General features: G+C 35.9%; 1 protein-coding gene and 1 long non-coding RNA gene across 2 annotated transcripts; one reads left to right on the forward strand and one right to left on the reverse strand.

Annotated features, from left to right (window-relative positions):
- Positions 1 to 3411: 3411 nt before the first annotated feature.
- On the forward strand, positions 3412 to 6215 carry LOC127521637 (uncharacterized). The gene is made up of 3 exons (XR_007932426.1): positions 3412 to 4673; positions 4769 to 4792; positions 4916 to 6215. It is a non-coding gene; the product is annotated as an uncharacterized LOC127521637 (long non-coding RNA).
- Positions 6216 to 12365: 6150 nt separating this feature from the next.
- Positions 12366 to 18681, reverse strand: smpd1 (sphingomyelin phosphodiesterase 1). The gene is made up of 6 exons (XM_051908219.1): positions 18180 to 18681; positions 16818 to 17593; positions 15722 to 15893; positions 14810 to 14886; positions 14333 to 14478; positions 12366 to 13514 (listed from the first exon to the last, which is right to left on the reverse strand). Exons 1-6 carry the CDS (start codon positions 18393 to 18395, stop codon positions 13117 to 13119), a joined length of 1785 nt encoding a protein of 594 aa, XP_051764179.1. The 5' UTR covers positions 18396 to 18681; the 3' UTR covers positions 12366 to 13116.
- Positions 18682 to 19675: the final 994 nt, after the last annotated feature.

Below are 19675 nucleotides of genomic sequence, written 5' to 3' on the forward strand. Positions count from 1 at the left end.
CACTGATGCCATTTGACCAATGATATGACATGACATTTCATTTGTCTAATTAGGTTTACTAGCAATTTTTATTTTATTTATAGTGTTTTTGTGATTTGTTTAGCTTGAAAAGTGTTACATTTCTTTAAAATAAATTAATCTAGGACTGATAATACTAATTAAAATAAATGGTTCAAATCTAATGCAGTGCCATTCCTACATTTTTAAGTGGCTGTAGATACACGTAATATGAACAAACAATGAGTACCTGTGTGATAGTAATTTGCAAGTGTTCTGCACATAAAGACAAATAAAAAATATTTAATGCAAAACATTCTTCGCTTGGATATAAAATTTGGATTACTTAAGAAATATCATCTGTTAAAAACTAGAAGTTTGCCTGAAATGAACCGCTAGATGAAGAAACATCTGCGGTCAAAGCATGAATGTGTAAGATCACACCCAGTTTCAGTAAAAGATGCCAAGCTTAAAATTCAAGATCAAGGTCAAGCTTAAAATTCACATACACATACATGGTATATCATATTTTAACATTCACCAACTTACTAAGATGACACGACTCACAGAACCCGGCTGCAACCTTTCAGGCACTTTAAAAAAAATTACTGTAATTGTAACAGTAAAAGACTAAAAATGCTAAAAACCTGTTAATTGATTAACAGCACGTTCCCTTACCATATACAGTGAAAAACTGTAACATCTCAAAAAAAAAAAAAAAAAAAACATCTGTGACATTTCATGTAATTTTACAGTAAAATGAAGTTAAAGGGATAGCTTTTGGAAGTAAAAAGAGCAAGTCATCTTATAAATTACAAAAAAAAAAAAAAAAACAGTCCTAGAGTTCCCTGTGTGACACTGTGTTTTTCATTTAAATAAATATGTTCCTTCTTATTGTTTTTCTTATCAGTTATGTACATTTGGGTTTATTGTTATCTTATGTTGGTAAACGAATGTCTTTTGCATTATTTTACTGTCATGTGTGTTACCATGATGGTGATGTTTGTATTTGTGTGCATGACACTGTGTGCACCTTCTATACTGTATATTAGTATTTACCTCAGCCTGTGGAAAAGTTACTTGAGATGAGCATTCATTCTTCATGTGGCTTTCTTATCATCTGTGTTATTATAGTGGTTGTCAGTATTGTTCTGTTTTTACTATATATATATATATTTTTTTTTTTTTTTACAGAATTATTCTGGTAACCACAACTGCCAGTTTTATTTTGTAAAAATATGATTTTTTTTTTTTTACAGTGCTTTCAACCATATACAAACCCCATTTCCAGAAAAGTTGGGACATTATCTAAAATGCAATAAAATCAAGAATCTGTGATTTGTTAATTCTCTCAAACCGCTATTTAACTCAGTAAAAAGAAAAGATTTCCAATGTTTTCACTGAACAACTTTATTGTATTTTGTAAGTATAAACAAATTTTGATTCGCTAATGAAAGTCTGGATGGTCCCTTTCGTCTTTGGGACTGAGAACTCAATGTCTGTTTTTTTTTCAAAAACAAGCTGAAACAGTGACTCATTTGACCACAGCACACATTTCCACTGTCTTTTAGACCATCTGAGATGAGCTCAGGCCCAGAGAATCAGCAGCATCTCTGCATAGTACAGATGTATAACTTTCTCCTTGTGTAACAGAGATTCGAGTTGCATTTCTTGATGCAGCATCAGACTGTTAAATGACAACTGTTTTCCAAAGTACTCCCGAGTCCATGTGGCTTTATTTAACACAGTAGCATGGTGGTTTCTAATGAAATGCCATCTGAGGGTTCAAAGGTCATGCACATTCAACTGAGGTCTCCTGCCTTCCCCTATACAGACTGAGATTTCTCGATTCCCTGAATCTTTTTACAATATTATGTATGGTAGATGGTGAACGACATAAATTCTTTGCAATCTTGCATTGAGAAATGTGTTTTTTGAATTGTTTGACAATTCTCTCATGACATTTGGCACAAAGTGGTGAGCCATGACCCATCTTTTCTTGCAAAGACTGAGAAGCTCTTTTACACCCAAACATGATAAACTCACCTATTAGCAATTCACCTGCTAATTGTTTAAAAACAGTTTAACTTGGATATTATATCATCTTTTCACTTTTATTTTGCTTTTGTCCCAACTTTTTTGGAGTGTGTTGCAGCCATCAAAATTAAAATTTGTTTATATTCACAAAATACAGTTTTGTTGGTCAGTGAAAACATTGGAAATCATTTTCTTTGTACTTTTGTCAGTTAAAAAAAAGTTCAAGAGAATTAACAAATCACAGATTGTAGTTTTTATTGTGTTTTACAATGTCCCAACTTTTCTGGAAATGGGGTTTGTATTATGTTAGCACACGTGAGAATGTGTTGTTCATCAAGTGATTAATTCAACCTGGATGTTTAATGTGTGGTGTTTGTAATGCAATTAATGAATTAAGTTTTTATTCTAATATTGTAGCTTATCCATGTAAGAAGTAGAAAGAAGAAATGTTGTTTTATAGAATCATGCTGTGATCCTTATGGTTTCAACATTCAATAGATTATGAACTGTAACTCTAATTTCCTCTTTTGTTATCTACAGCCAACAAATGGTGATTGCAGTGGTGTAACACAAATCCAGCACTGACCGTCAACTGTCCAGCACGTCGTCCATGTTCACATTCTCACAACATTGCATTGTCAGAATTCATAAAAATGCTACTGGCCATCTGGTGACTGAGAGTTTCATATCGCCAACACCGATTTTGCAGGACAAACTGTAAGTTAATTATGGAAGAACTTCTGTCGGCTACACAGGTCCGTGTATGGCGGTGGCGTCACTTACTGATCCAGGATCAGTGACCCTTAGCAGTTGTATTTCCGATTTAAGCTTCAAAAATGCTTGGGAAAATGTAGCTTGTGTGGATGCTACCGCACTACTGGATCAACAAAAGAGCTTCGCTACTGAAAAGCTATTTGATTCAGAAAACAGTGACGCTACCACCACGCTATTGAGAAATGTAGTTAAACTAGTAATGTCACTACTTGTACACCATTTTCTTCTAGAACTGCTGTGTAGCCAAAATTATTTTTCTGTTATTACTGTAAAGCTGCTTTTACACAATCTGCATTGTAAAAAGCGCTATATAAATAAAGGTGACTCAAATTGACTTATAATTGTAAACAGTATTTTACAGTATGAGAGCAAGTGGGGGTGTTAACGTTTGTAATAAGTGTGTTTGTGACCCTGTTATCCATAAATGGATACAAAATTTAAAAAAGGTTCCAGTTTGACAGAGAATACCGAGTTGTGTGTGTGTGTTTTTCCTTCATATAGTTTAATTAAATTTACCAGTTATCGCTCATGCAAATGGCTGCGCCAACATCTTCCATAGAGATGCTTTATAGCTGAATCGCATTTTGCAACATCAACTGTTACGGAATTGTGTAATTCAGTATATTGTTTATTTTGTTTGTTTCCTGTTATTTCTGTCTGTGTTCTTTTGCTTTGCTTGTGTTAAGCAGGATATCACGTAGCCTAATCGGTTGCGGGATGGCTCCACCTCTCTCTGCCGGGATTGGCTTAGGACGATTGAATAAGGGTTTAAAACCATCTCTTCCGCTTTCTGCAGTTGAGCTGTGCGACTTCGGGCCGGTCGCACTTCTCCTGTCTCCTCTCCAGCCGCCAGACCCCCATTACATATTGTGTATTTTATTTTTTGATTTTTTGACTCTGTTATATATTTTCTTTTCTTTACAGTGATGGTGCTCGGTAGGGTTGACCTGCCCTTTTCTTTTGAAATTAAGTTCGCTCTGTTTTGTTAGTGTAGTAAGGGTAATTTGTTGTATTTTGTTTTGATAATCTGAGGGAAGTTATTTTGGATATTATTTGTTTATTATTCATTTTGTTTGTTATTTTGGGCCTTGGGTCTTCCTGAAGTTTATGCACCTACTGGTTTATGTTATCCTGGAAATTCTCAAATGTTACTCATTTTCTTTTATCTTAATAAAACATTAGTTGTTTTTTTTTTAACCCTGAATCTAGTGGTTTTGATTTATTTATCTATTTTTTTTTTTTTCCTTTGGTCTGACGACTGGGCGGGGGAGGCATTTTTCTTTCTTTTCTTAATTTATTGCGATTTAACCTAGATGGATCGTAATAAACACTGAACTGACTCGAGCTGAAAAACAACAACACTGTTGCCTTCTGTAGAACTGCTTATAGCTGAACTGAACTTGTTTCAAAATTGATGAACTTTAGACAGTTATTGAATTGAACTGAACTGACTTGAGCGGAATAATGGCACTATTGTCTTTTTAGTGCTGCTTTAATTTCAATTTATCTTATATTTGAAGAAGTTTTCACAGTTGATTCTGATATTTTTCTCTTTATTATACTGTGAAGCTGCTTTGAAACAATCTGTATTGTGTAAAACACTAGAAACTGACCTGACTTTAAACTTGCAGCAAGTTTATGCAATCATTAGATGGCAAGAAAAAAAGGAGTGTTTATTTTTTAGAATCTTGATTGTTTCGAAACTCCCGTTTCTGCATTTGTTATCTACAGTAAACAGATGATGATGATGAGAACTGTGTTTGTTATAAATACCGTGTGCACATGTGTCTCCTTAAGAGAATTCTAGAGTTTTCCTTCTGTTCACACATTCAACATGCTGGTGCAAAAGCTAAGCTGGATCATTTGTAAGTACTGATTTAGAACCAATTCTTGCAACTTGCAAGATTTCAAATGTTCAGTTCAGTGTTTTAATTTGTTTCTATTTGATTTTGATTTTCAGTGATGCTCGTACTGTGTCAACATGGTAAGAATTGCAGTTGACTAATGTATAATGTACAGTCTTATTAAATAAAAAAGACTTTCTAGTACAGAAGAATATTACTTTATTTCAAGTAATTTGATCCTCTCGCATGTTTCCTCTCTGCAGGTGTAGAAGCGACAAGGAAACATGTCTGTGAAGGAAGATCTGAATACCTCAGATGTCGTGAGTAATTTAGTAATTTTAAGTTATATTTTTGGTGATTTGTGCCAAAATAGGACAGTATGAGAGAGAAAGAAAGCAATGGAAGAGAAAAGAGGGGAACAGGATCAGGAGGGACCCTCTTCAACTGCGTGCAGTATGCTTAAACTTTACCTCAAGTCTAATGATTTTTTTTTTTTTTTTTTACATGTGTCAGATCAGGGACTAATAAAGGTCGTTTATGCCAACTATGGGCGAACTGATCACAGAACATGCGCTAGAGGAAAAACACATAAATTAATCTCAAATACACAGTGTTTCCAAGAAACAGCCCTCCATATAAGTCCTTTCGGTAAGATTTACATAGCTAAGAAAATTTTATTTTCATTTTATATATAATTTTACAAGAGCAACAATAATATAATTTTTTTGTAATGGGACTTATAAATACCTGGATGTGTCTTATGAATGTCAAGAATGTGGAACAGGTGTTTTATATAAATAATTTTCTAAACCTATCCTAAATGTTTAAGTTGTAATTAATCACAAAATTCTTTACCTGGCTTTAGACCATCTATGTAGATGATAATAAATAATTTGTCCCCTTGGAATTATAAGGTTATGTGACATTTTTGTCAAAACTGAGTTATTCACATATTCTTATTCTGTGACAAATTTTTTACATTATGTAATGTTTTTGGTAATGTTGAGTACATTTGGGGACTTTTTTATTTAGAAAACAAAGAGGTTATATCTACAAAGTCCAATGGAATGCAAAAACTTTGAAGCTCAATATCTCAGAACTGCTCAGAATGCAGACAGAACCTTATAATTCCAAGTGGACGAGCTGTTGTTGTTGTTGTTGTTTTACCTTATTTACTTTACCTGCATTTGGAAGAAGTCTTGTCAGCTAGTGCTTCAAATTCTGTCTACTCTGATCCATGTCGGCGTGTCCATAGGTATCTGGAAGTGACATAAAGCTGTATAGCCTATAATTTTGTGATTATCCTGCCACATAAATGTATTTTGTATTTTTTTGTGTGTGTTTTAAATGAAAACAGTCTCTCTCTATTATTGATATTGGATGCTGAAAATCTTGTTTTTGGTCTGTGAAATAGTGATTTCACAGATGTTTTAGAAATGGGCTATCATTATCATGTATCTATATCTATTATATTATCATTTATCTGTACGTAAATGTATAAAAACTGCAATTTTGTCAAACAGCAAACTGTATAAAAATAAATAAAACAGCACCATCTACTCAGCACTGCCAAATCTCATTAATGGAAAACGATGAAGCGATCTGGTGAGAAAAAGGATCTACAAAACACAAGAGTTGTCTTTAATTCTTTAATTCAGTTTTTATTTCTTTTAAAGCTGTTATGTAACAATTTATGTTGTACAACTCCATTTCCAGAAAAGTTGGAACTGGGTGTTACGATATCAGATTTTTCACACCGCGGTTATCGTGGCCAAAAGAATTTATCACAGATGTCCCATTGTCGCTCACCCTATATTCACACTGCCTTTTCTATTATACACTGATGCTTCTCATGACTGTGTAGGTTCAGTGCTTGCGCAGATGCAGGATGGGAAGGAACGCGTAATTGTGTATGCCAGTCACACTCTGACACCTTCCGAAAAGAAATGGTCCACCTATGACCGCAAGCTGTGGGCTGTGGTGTGGTCTGTCCGACATTTCAGACATTTCTTGTCAGGGGCCCCATTCAAAATTATTACCGACCACAAACCTCAAAAAGGCCTCAGTTGATAATGATCCGACTGGTAGAAGAGCACGTTGGATACTTGAAATGGATGTGTATGACTTTACCATTCTTCACAGAGAAGGAAAGCAGCATAGTAATGCTGATTCCTTGTCGCGGCACCCTAGCTTACCTGTGACAGAAACAAAAGCAGTGCAGTGTGTAATTTCCAGCCATACTACTGCTGAAAAAGTCTCCTCTCCTGTTGAAGCGCCAAATGTTTGTGGAGTACTTCCTGACACAAGTCCGACACTGTCAGTTGATTTGGCTGAATTACAAGTTCAGCAAAAGGCTGACTTTTGTCTTAGTACTGTCATGAGCTGGAAAGAGAATGGTAATCAAAGACCACCATTAGGCAGACTGAAACGTTCCCCAGCCACACTTAGGAAACTCTGGCATGAATTCCCCAAATTATCAGTCCAAGAGGGTATATTGTGTCGCGGAGTAAAGTCATCTCTTCATAGCCCTCCTGTTTACCAGATAGTCTTGCCTGAAGTATTCATTCTAACCGCTCTTAAGTGTATTCATGGGGAGAAGTTTAGTGGTCATTTGAGTGCTGAGCGTACTTTGTTGAGAGCCAGGAAAATATGCTATTGGCCTTACATGTCCTGTGATATCCAGAAATTCTGTGCTGAATGTGTATCCTGTCAGTCATGTGCTTCTACCGCTCCTCATGAACGGGCCCCATTACAGTCCATTAATGCAGACAGACCATTTCAAAGAATTGCTGCTGACATCACTGAGCTACCTGTTACTTCACTTGGGAATAGGTATATTTTAGTTGTAATGGACTATTTTACTCATTTTGTCAATCTGTACCCCCCTGAAAGATCAGCGTGTGACAACTGTAGCACAGTGCATTTTTGAGGATTACATTAAGCAGCACGGGGTCCCTGAGGTAGTCCATACGGACCAAGGTAGACAGTTTGAATCAGATTTGATTAAACATCTGTGCAGTCAACTTGGCATTGAGAAAACCCGTACCTCACCCTACCATGCCCAGTGTGATGGTATGGTCGAAAGACTGAATCGAACATTGAAGGACCAACTCGCCAAGTACATTTGTGAAAGTGGGGGTGAATGGGATAAATATCTGCCTCAAGTGGAACTGACCTATAATTCCAGTGTTCATTCCAGCACTGGGTTCTCTCCTTTCTTTCTTGCACATGGCAGAGAACCACGACTGCCTGCCGATATCCTTTTGAACTGTAGTCCGGCTATCACTTCCTGTACACCAGGCACCCCTGCAGACTATGCTCGTGATGTGACCACACGTTTATCATATGCTTTCAAGGATGCTGCTGTGCGGTCCAATGCAGCTAAACTTAATCAGAAACGGCAGTATGATAAAAGGACATTTTTCCACCCACATAAGCCTGGTGACTTTGTATTTTTGGACGACCCAGCTCAAAAGCAGAATAAACTGGCTCCTAAATGGAAAGGGCAAAAATCTGAGGAGAATGGACAAGGATGACACCCATGGTGTAACTTACGAGATTACGGACCCGAGACATCCACAGTCCAGAAGGTGGATGGTTCATCACAATCGCCTAAAGCCTTACAAGGGTTCTTTTTGGAAATTACCTGCCATTGCCTCTCCAGTATCTGTGCCTCCTGTTGTGAATAGTGCTGAGGCCCCTCACTCAGTTCCCCTCACTGCATTGTCTGGAGCTTTGCCTTTCCGACCCCCTACACCACCTTATGTGCTTAACCAACCTGCAAAGCAGATTACTTGCGGGGCAAGAACTGACTGTTCAGCTCAAACTCTTTCTTTGTCTGGGCCAGAATCTGTGCCACAGCCTAATGTTTCCCCTACAGACTCTCACTGGGCAACAATATTCATTTTTCTGTCCAACTAACTTACATAACCAGACAGTAAAATGTGATTTTGCAACATAATGTAACTTTTTTTAAACAAACGTAATATCGCTCACTTTAATATTTTACTGTAAAGTTGTGAAGTTTTGGGGGATTTATGGTATTTTTTGTTATTTATTTGCCCCAATTTGTAATAATTATATATAATAAGTATATACATTTACACAAAATAGCAAAATTTGATGTTAAATACACAAATTTTTATGTTAAAATTTGTACAAATACAAATTTTTAACATAAAAAAACTAAAAAAGATCTAGATTTCTCAATTTCATTCATAGTGATAGACATGAAAAATGTGCCTGGGTTTAGTGGACGATTGCTGCCATCTACTGGAAAGCAAACACTTAAAAAAATTAAAAGAACATGAATTTTTAACTATAGCCACTAGATGGATAGAGAATTAATCAATGGTTCACATTATAAAATTATTATTATAACAATGAAAATTACTCTATATAAAATTTTTGCATTTTTTTGTACTATATTTTTTTATTTTTTATTTTTTTTTTTGGAGGGGGGGGGGGGGGGGATTTGAAGAGATTTGAAGATTTTTTTGAAAAATACAATTAATTACAAGGCTGTAGAGAACAGTGCACTATTGCAGACTTACAGTGCTCAGCATAAATGAGTCCACCCCCTTTGAAAAGGAACATTTTAAACAATATCTCAATGAACACAAAAACGATTTTCAAAATGCTGACAAGACTAAGTTTAATAACATCTGTTTAACTTAGAACATGAAAGTAAAGTTAATAATATAACTTAGATTACACATTTTTCAGTTTTACTCAAATTAGGGTGATGCAAAAATGAGGACACCCCACAACAAAAACACTACATCTAGTAGTTTGTACAGCCTCTATGATTTTTAATGACAGCATTAAAAATCATAGTCTTCTAGGCATGGAATGAACAAGTTGGCGACATTTTGCAACATCTATCTTTTTCCATTCTTCAAGAATGACCTCTTTCAGAGACTGGATGCTGGATGGAGAGTGATGCTCAACTTGTCTCTTCAGAATTCCCCTTAGGTGTTCGATTGGGTTCAGATCAGGAGCCACTGAATCACTTTCACCCTGTTCTTCTTCAGAAATTCAACAGTGGCCTTAGATGAGTGTTTAGGATCATTGTCATGTTGGAAAAGTGCACGATGACCAAGGGCATGGAGAGATGGTAGCATCTTCTCTTTCAGTATAGAGCAGCACATCTGTGAATTCATGATGCCATCAATGAAATGCAGCTCCCCAACACCAGCAGCACTCATGCAGCCCCACATAAGGACACTGCCACCACCATGTTTCACTGTAGGCACCATGCATTTTTCTTTGTATTCCTCACCTTTGCATTTTATATAACATCTGTTTAACTTATAACATGAAAGTAAGGTTAATAATATAACTTAGAGAACAAAATTTTCAGTTTTACTAAAATTAGGGTGATGCAAAAATGAGTACACCCATTTCATGCTGTCAGCAATGGCACCACATGGAAGAGATAGGATGTCAACCAGGTACTGGCGCTGGATTATTTACATGTCATATCATGTCTTAATTATTTTAAATATTACGGTTTACACAATATATTGTCATACCCTTAATTAACACAATATCGATTTTTCATGTTTTGAATATCACAGTTATCATCAATACTGATATATCGCGACACCCCTAGTCGTGGTAATCTTTAAAGGGTAGGTAACACACAGTGTCTACCAATCTCATGTTAATCTTGAGTACCTGTAGAGTAGTATTGCATCCTTAATATCTCCAAAGTGTTTAGTTTTATCATATTTATAAAAGATAGATACGCTCTACCGAGTCTTTCCGAAAAGCCGAGCTTCTGGAGGCGTGTCTGCCATGGGCAGAGCTAAAGAGTCACGAGTGCGCACAGCTTTTGCATAGAGATCGTCTGCAAGCTGCGACATCATTATAAATAAAAAGGGAACAAAAACGTTTGTGTTGTTTATATTTTATGCACTTGTGTGCCGATTGCCAACAAAACACATTTGATGCAGTTTTACTCACCGCCCATGATCTGCAAATCCAGCGTCGAACTGGGACTTGTTTACAATTTCCCGGGAACAAACAAGCATACGTACACAACTCCGTTGCTGCCCCCGGAAAAACAAACCATCCACTGTTCCCTTAATGCTGGGTTCTTTGGGAAGCTGAAAATGGTAATCTTTCCCTCACAACCAAAAACACACTCCTTTGGTGACATTGTTGAAAAATCTCTCGGCTTCCGTAACCTGAACGAAGCTCATTGATGGGTGTACTCTTGCTCTTGGTCTGGGTGATATGTGTGTGCACACTTATCAGGGAGAAGTGCCCATACAAGGAATTCAGCTCTTTATTACATGATAAAGGGCCATACTCGAAAAAAACTCTCCGCACAGAAATACTGTCATACGTCCAACTCGTGTTTTGAAACTTTGGCCATGTTTAGCATGAGAATGCAACTGTTTAACAGTGTAAATAAGCCAGAATGCATGAAATCGCATTAGACTCCCCCTTTAATCAAAATCTGAAAAGTTACTTCCGTTCTGGAATGACGTTCCTTCTCTGATGATGTCAGTTTGACGGCTTGGGTTGAAAATGCTTAACCACTCCCCTCCATCCGCTAGTCTACTATGAGCGAGAGATGGAGAGGAGGTGCGTTAAGGTAAAACCCTGCCCTCTATTCAATATTCCGTTTGAAATATGTCACAAAACTGGACAAATGTCGACTGCAACTGCCGCCGAACATGATGCGGATCTGATGCGCATCTCATTTTCTCACAACTCTTTAAGCTCATTAAAGACGTTATTTAACTAATTTAGGACTGCTCTTATGAGGATACTCGACAAAACGGGCATTTTGGCAAAATTCTGTGTTATTGCTTGTTCAAGCGTGAAAGAGAACGCAATACTGGCGCACGTCTTTCTGTGCACACGAGTCGTGTGTGTCATACAGACAGCCGTACTTTAAACTGATGCTGGTTAAAGTCCATCCACACACAGAATAGAATCAACATCTTTTAAGCCACTACATCAACATCTCTCATCATGGGGGTGGGGGAACGAATTCTGACAGCTGGAGTGTTTGCCATCAGATTCTGTTTTCCCCATGTTTCTTACACAGTGAGATTCTAATATTTATCAAACTGATGCTGGTTAAGCTCCATCCACACATAGAATAGAATAAGCATTTTAAGCCATTACATCAACATCTCTCATCATATGGGTGGAGGAATGAATTCTGACAGCTGGATTGTTTGCCGTTTGGATTCTGTACCCATGTTTCATACACAATTAGGTTCTAATATTTACAAAACTGACAACAGGCTAGTTGGCAGCGATAGCCTCGTGGGCAGTTTGCTGACATGTAGCACTGTTGCGCTTGGGGCGACCTAAGTTTGAGTCCCGGCTTGTGGGCTTTTCCTGATCCCGTCTCTCTCTCCCACTTCGCCTTCTGCCAACATACTGTCCCATCAAGATAAAAGGCAAAAACGCCAAAAAATAAATCTTTATATTGATGCTGGTTCAGCTCCATCCATAAACAGAATAGAATGTTTTAAGCCACTACACCAACATCTCTCATCATGGAGGTGGGGGGAAGGATTCTGACAGTTGGATTGTTTGCCATCGGATGCTTTTGTATCAAATTTCTGTCCCTTTTGATGAATTCAATGCATCCTTGCTAAGTATTAACTTCTTTCCAAAAACAAAAACAAAACTTGCTCACCACAAACTTTTGAATGGTTGTGACATAACTTAAACCTATAAACAAACCACTTTGCAAAATATTTCTTTATTTAGTAAGACCTTCAGATAATCCATGATTTCAACATTCATAAAGTCTCACACTACAAGTGCAAAATCATTTTTAGTAAGTGTGACATTAATCAGAATCTCCTCAGAACACAATTTCTTTACCAATTAAAACAAATAGTGCGTAATGACGATGTTGAATCAACAAACCGTCATCTAATACAACTGGCCTTGAACAGGCTCCAGTGTGCATAGTGTAGGTCGATTCAGGAAGTGATAAGACACAAAAAGAAAAAAAAAAAAAAAAAAAAGAAAAAAAAAAAAAAAACCACAATCCACTCAAGAGTGACACAAAACACTCTGAACCTTGTGAGAATGAGGACTGAGCAATTGTGGTTTTTATGAGGCACTAACACACCACATGATTTGGTTGTGAGGTCACTACCTGTTCTGTTTTCAACCAATAATGCTTTTCTCTGATTCACTGCCCTAAATTACACATCTTTACGAGAACTGACTTTTAAACCCCATCTTGACAAAACACCTTACAGCTGTTAATGCTAACAATGTCCACAGCAAGTCAGATAAATAGCAAACTGTAAAACAAGAACAAAAATCAAACAGTTTGATGATGTTGAGGATGAATGTAACAAATGCTACAAAAAACAAACAAACAAAAAAAAAGTCGAATGAAAGTGCTAAATAAATCATAGTCTGTGATGTTGGCGTGGCAATAATCCCAAGAGAGCTCAATAGCCATTTTCATATTTTCTCAACACATTGTCTTCCTGAAAGAGTGCGTATCTCCGTGTGGCACGGCACATTGTTTTAAAAGGTCGTATCGTCCGCTGCGCAGGAGGCAGATTAGTGACGTCTTGCAAGTGTCTGCGCAGGGCTTTGATACGTGGCCTTTATGAAAGAGGTACCAGAAGCGCTGGAAGACACGGTCATCATTCACCATGACTTTGGTCAAACCGTCCATGTCTGATGGGAAGAGTGTGGACAAACCGTAGGCCTCAGAGGCGCGGTACAACAAGGTCCATGACGGGCTAGGGTCAGGTTTTGAGGGCCGGTTGTTGGCCAGAGTCAGGTTGAGAATAAAGGTCTTGTGATCCAAAACCATGCGACTGCTGCCTGGGTAGTTTCCATCCACGTAATAAACACGATATCCTGACCATAGAAAAAAAAAAAAAAAAAAAAAAAAATAATAATATGTTATAGCAATATGCCATGAAAAACTGAGACAATGATTTTACCATGGTTAAGCAGCATTAAGTTTATAAAGAGGTTTACTGCATATCATATTGCTGTTGCCAATTTTTATAAAATCAGCAATGCTAAATAAAATAACTAAATGCTAAAATTAAATAGAATAAAATAAATAGGGAAAAATAAAAAAAATTAACTCACTGTAAAATAAAATAACTCAATAAAATAAAAGCTAAAATAAAATGAATGACTAAATGCTAACATAAAATAACTAAAAATGCAAAAATAAAACAAAAATCAAATGCTAAATTAAAACAAAATACCCAAATGCTAAAATAAAATAATGTTAAAATAAAAAATTGGATTGTAAAATAAAATAACTCAATTTAAAATAAAAGCTAAAATAAAATACAAAAAGTAAATGCAATATAAAATGCTAAATTAAAATAACATTATTTTATTTCAGCAATTGGTTATTTTAAAATAAATAAAAAGTAAATCAGTAAAAATATACTAGATTGTAAGATAAAATACCTCAATATAAAATAAAAGCTAAAAAAAAAAAAGAAAAAAAAAAAGACTAAAATGCTATATTAAAACAAATGCTAAAACAAAAATACAAATGGAGAAAAAAATAATCAATAATCATGAAAAAAAAAAAACTAGGTTCTAAAACAAAATAATTCAATATAAAAGCTAAAATAAAAACTAGATGCTAAAATAAAAATACAATAAAAAAACAAAACAAAAAACAACAACTAATACGGTTCAATGAGTACCTGGGTTCAGGTTGACATAAGTGGTCACACTTGGGGCAATGAAAGCCACACTCAGTGGACGGGTCAATGTTTCCTCATCATAGAACATCTGAAACTCATCGACATGAGTGTGTCCGAAAAACTGACCAGCTATGGTGCTTTCATATCTGAAAAATGAAACAGAATTATAGAAGAAAGAAACCAGACTGATCACTAAAGTGAAGTTGACTCAAGTGAACCATTAACCACTGAACTACATACACCTACCGGTACACATGGCAAATATACACAATTATCTCAAAAACAGGCAGTTACAGTCAACATGACCCATTTTTACAACAATATGACACTTATGATCATAAAAGATACTGTTTTATAACCCTTTAAGCTATAGTCACGCAGTTGTGTAGACCCAGCTACGGGTTACAACAGATGAAAGTGAACTCAATGTGTACAGCAGGATAGGACATACAATGTTTTTACAGAAAAGTGACTGACCTGTTGACTATATGATAGTAATTCCAACTCCAACTGTTCAGGCAGAGACCGGGGGGGATGTGACCGATGATGTGGACCTGAGAGAGACCAGACAGACAGAGCACTGCTTGGATTTGGTTATTGAACAAAACCACAAAACATGTAATAAAATATCTTGGTGTTGAAATTGAGGAAAAAAACAATTCCTGGACATTCCTACAAAATCATTTGAGTTACATTTAGTGGTAAAAACAATAGAGTACAATGCAGTAGTGGCCAAAAGTATATTGCGTAGTAGTCAATTGTTCTATTTGTGATAATGCAATGAAATGCCAAATTGTGTGGATTTAATTTTTGGCCAGGCTGACATGACCCAAGTATGGATCTCTGCCCAGATGGCCCTGATGTCATACGAAGAATTTATGCAAAAACAACAAAGAACCAACAAAATATTAATGACTGATTATGTTGTAGTTAATGTATGCTTTTTCCTGTTTTTTTTCTATGTATTTTTTTCATAGCAAAATAAAACCTGTATCTGTTTGCCAAATAATTTTGTTAAGCAAATAACTTAAATCTTAGTGTTTCAAAAGTCCTTCACATTTAAAATCTTAAAATAAAATTAAATTAAATTAAATATCCTCTCTGGACATCACTTTTGGTCACTACTGTAGATCATCAGCATATGTAAAAATGAAAAATGAAATGCTGCACATAGAGAAACAACTATCACACATCCGCTTCTGGTTGGTCTGACTCATGACCAGTTGCTTGGATGTTTAAACACGTCTAAACCACAGACACAAACACTAACATTGCAACTTGTTAAACTGCTGCAACATGCAAAGGCTTCAACATTGCCCTGTTTTCTCATGTTCTTAAGAGAAAATAAGATGTTCACTTTTTTCTCTGAATTCTGTAAACTTCTCTGACCTTCTCTCCCTTGTTCTCTGACTCTTGTAATATGCGAATGAGCCATTGGAGCTGATCAGCCGGGTCTGTGGAGTTCACCATTAGCCAGTAGTTCTCTCGTGCACAGAAGTTCATGTTCAAAGACACCACCCTCAAACCACGCTGAACTTCCACCGTGTAGAACCCTCCATGCCTAGAGAAGACAACACGCACACAAACAAACAAGCAAGCAAATGAAGTAAAGTCTATGTTTGCATTTAAAACAACAACAATAATAATAATAATAATAATAATAATAATAATAATAATAATAATAATAATTATTATTATTATTATTATTAAATACTACTACTACTATTATTATTATTATTATTATTATTATTATTATTATTATTATTATTATTATTATTATTATTAAAAATAATAAACAGTAGCAATAACAATACTACTACTACTACTACTACTACTAATTAATAATAATAATAATAATAATAATAATAATAATAATAATATACTTTAAGAGTAAAAAACACCAAACATATATATAGTTTTGCATTTAAAATAAAGCTACAAAAATACAAGTAATAATTAATAAATTAATAATTAAACAATGGCAATAACAATAAATGATAATATTTATTATTATAATTATTATTTTTAAACAGTAAGAATGAAAACACCACAAATGTATCTATAGTATTATATTTAAAATATTAAGCTACAAAATGTAATACATTATTATTATTATTATTAACAATAATAAGAATAAAATCATAGCAATAACACTACTATTACTACCACTATTAGTACTAATAAAATTTATTATACAAATATTTATTAAAAAAAAAATTATATAAAATTTATGTATTACTACTAGTAGTAGTAACTGTAAAAGGGAAAACTCCACAAATGTATGTATAGTATTGCATTTAAAATATTAAGCTACAAAAAATAAGTCATAATTCATAAAAATAATTAAACCATAGCAGCAACAACAACTATTATTATTTTAAAACTATAATGTTCATAATATGATTTTATGTATTTAACAGGGACAATACTAATTTATATCAGTGTGAGATTATTAGTTTGTATAGTCTTTCCATCAGTACTTTACCGTATCGTCTTCAGGGCTTCCTCAGGCAGCCAGGATGCCCACTCCTTCGCCATAGTGTCATACAGCCAGCGGGACGAACGATTCCCGTGTACAAACGGAGGTGGGAAACTATTCACTGGAGTGCTCTCATGATTCCCCACAGCTGGGTACACGGTTACATTAGGCCCCAGATGTTTGAGTATGAGTCTAGTGATGGTGGTAAGCTCGTTCAGCTGTTGTTTCCGGGTCTGAGACCAGACGTTGTGTGCTGGAATGTCTCCGGTCCAGTACACCCAATCCCATGGGCCGGATTTGGCTACGTTTTGGAGGAGGTTCTCCACTGTGCGCAGAGGCAGGTCACACTCACCGTATGTGCCCCAGTATCCGGCTCCAAATTGCTTCCAACTGACCCTTCCGGAGTCATTGCGACAGCACAGTGGCTTCTTACAATCCACAAGGCTGCCCTCGGCGTACTCCGCATCCCAGTGGATATCTGTGAGGAAGAGTATCCTGCTCTGTGGAGAGCCTGGTTTGGGAGGGGTGGGTGGTTTAACTGGGGGTTTGGGGACCCGTGGCAGGGATACATTCCAGGGGGCATAAATATCAAAATGGCCACACGTAGGTCCAACCAGCAGAGCGCAAGCCTCCGAAGGCCAGAGGAAGGACTCCTGCAGCGCACGGATGAAATCTTCTCGGAAGAGCTCAGTGATCTCTCGGCATACATCCGGATCGGAGAGGTGCAGTCGGACACAGGCCTCTCCCAGAGCATGTGCCACACGCTCCATGTTTGAGTCACTCTGTTCATAGAGGACGCACAAAACTTTATTAATAGTTGTTACTCTTTATTTACATGGACATATCAGAAACACTCAAATTATTCTGTACAGGGATATTTTAGGTTAAAGCATAATATTAAAGGATTTAAAACAATAATAATGTAACAAAATTATGTATAAATGTGTATTTGAATTTATTTTAAATATATAAATACAATTTCAGTAAAAAGTACATTAAATTAAAAGCATATTTTCATTATGTATTGTCTAAAAAAATTCTATATACATATAAGATTTTTTTTAAATTAATCTTAAGTATTATTTTAAATAATTATATTAATACATATAATGGAAATATGCTTTTAAATTAATGTGTGTGTGTGTGTGTATACACATGATTATTACTACTTTTACTAATATATAATATAGGCATTTTTATATACAATATATTCTGGCCTATGATGGTAGGCAGTTTAACATGTATCTTACTGAACAAAATCGAACTGTGTGAACTTCACTTTCAGCCATCCAAAAAAAGATAACATTTATTACAACAAGAAAGCCAAGGAAGTTTTAAACAGGCAATAACACAATGGGGAAAACGTACCAGCAGCGCTATGTCAACCGTGGCGAAGATCGCTTTACACACCACGCAGGACATGTTGCGCCAGCTGAACCCGAGCTTAAACTCCTCCACGAACCTCAGCTCGGGCGAATCTGTATCTCCTTCCAGAGGGTATGAGAAGCCCAATGGCACCGAAAACAATGTCCAGACCATGAAAACACCGCAGAAGGTGGACAACCCGAAAACTGGACGCTTCATCCTGGCTGCGCGGTGAGCGACACTGCGGTAACCTGTATCAGTTCCCCGTCATTACATATAAGTCCAGACCGACGACTCCAGGAAAACGTGTTTATTCTTGAACAGACTCTGTGGAAGAAGTGTTAGGCATGGGCTGTATGTGTAAATAAAACAAGCGTCAGAATAACTCGAATTCGCGTCTTGTTTTGAAGCAGTTGTGAAAATCTGAATTGTGTTTTAAAGAGTCAGTTGTCTGTCCTCACAAATGTACCGCATCCGCGAACCGGGCGACCTGAAGTGTTTATATAGCGTCAGCTGACTGATCACGTGACATGCTGACAAAGCTGCTGACAAGTCACGTGCCTTACTGCTTTTGTAAACATGAAAGTTATTATTAATTAGTATTCATTATAACATCTTTTTACATATTAGTATATATTGATATTTTTGTGGGACTTAAAACGTTCAGGTGGTGTAACTGTCCAGAGGTTGTAAAAAAATCTATTAAAACATTTTTATATATAGAAAGGAAATGATGGAATTTGTTTGCTCTCTCTCTCTCTCTCTCTCTATATATATATATATATACACACACACACATATTAAAATATCTATTTAAAAACATAAGTGAAGCAGTGATATTTGAGGGGGGAAAAGGACAGTTGTCATAACCAACATGCAGGAATTTTGATGAATTTTGTCATGTGACAAGAAAACCAAAAACAAGGGCTGCGTTCAGCCCCGACAAAACGTTGCAAAACGTTTTTTAAACGGAAACGGTGGTGCGTTGAACACCCTGTTCCTAATTATTGTGATCCAACATTTGCCTCGCATTTCAGGATGAAAAGACAAACATTTCAGATGAAGGATAATCCACTTCTTACCTCCGAGACTGTGTTATGATCTATATGACTTTATTATTTTTATTGTGAGTATTAGGCTTATCATTATTTATGATAACTATTGTTGTGCTATGATATTGTAATATTTACCATTATATAATCAGAGGATAATAGAAAAGTTTATGAAAGTGTCACTCCAAAATACAATAGCAAAATATATAAATATGTATGTCACATTCATACCCATTGTGCGAGCTGTCTCTTTAATAACGCGTGGTTTATATACATGTTGTTGCTGATTGGGCTGACATTTTTTGAGTTTGAACGTGCCCAAGATCCCTTTAAATCCCCAACAACTGTATTAAGACCATTTAAGTTTTTCAAAACAAATTTTAATCTTTTTTTTTTTTTACCCAATAATTTATTTTCTGACTGATAAATGAACACAGATCAAAACAC

This window comes from Ctenopharyngodon idella, chromosome 10 (genome assembly GCF_019924925.1).
Source record: "Ctenopharyngodon idella isolate HZGC_01 chromosome 10, HZGC01, whole genome shotgun sequence".
Taxonomy (NCBI): Eukaryota; Metazoa; Chordata; class Actinopteri; order Cypriniformes; family Xenocyprididae; genus Ctenopharyngodon; species Ctenopharyngodon idella.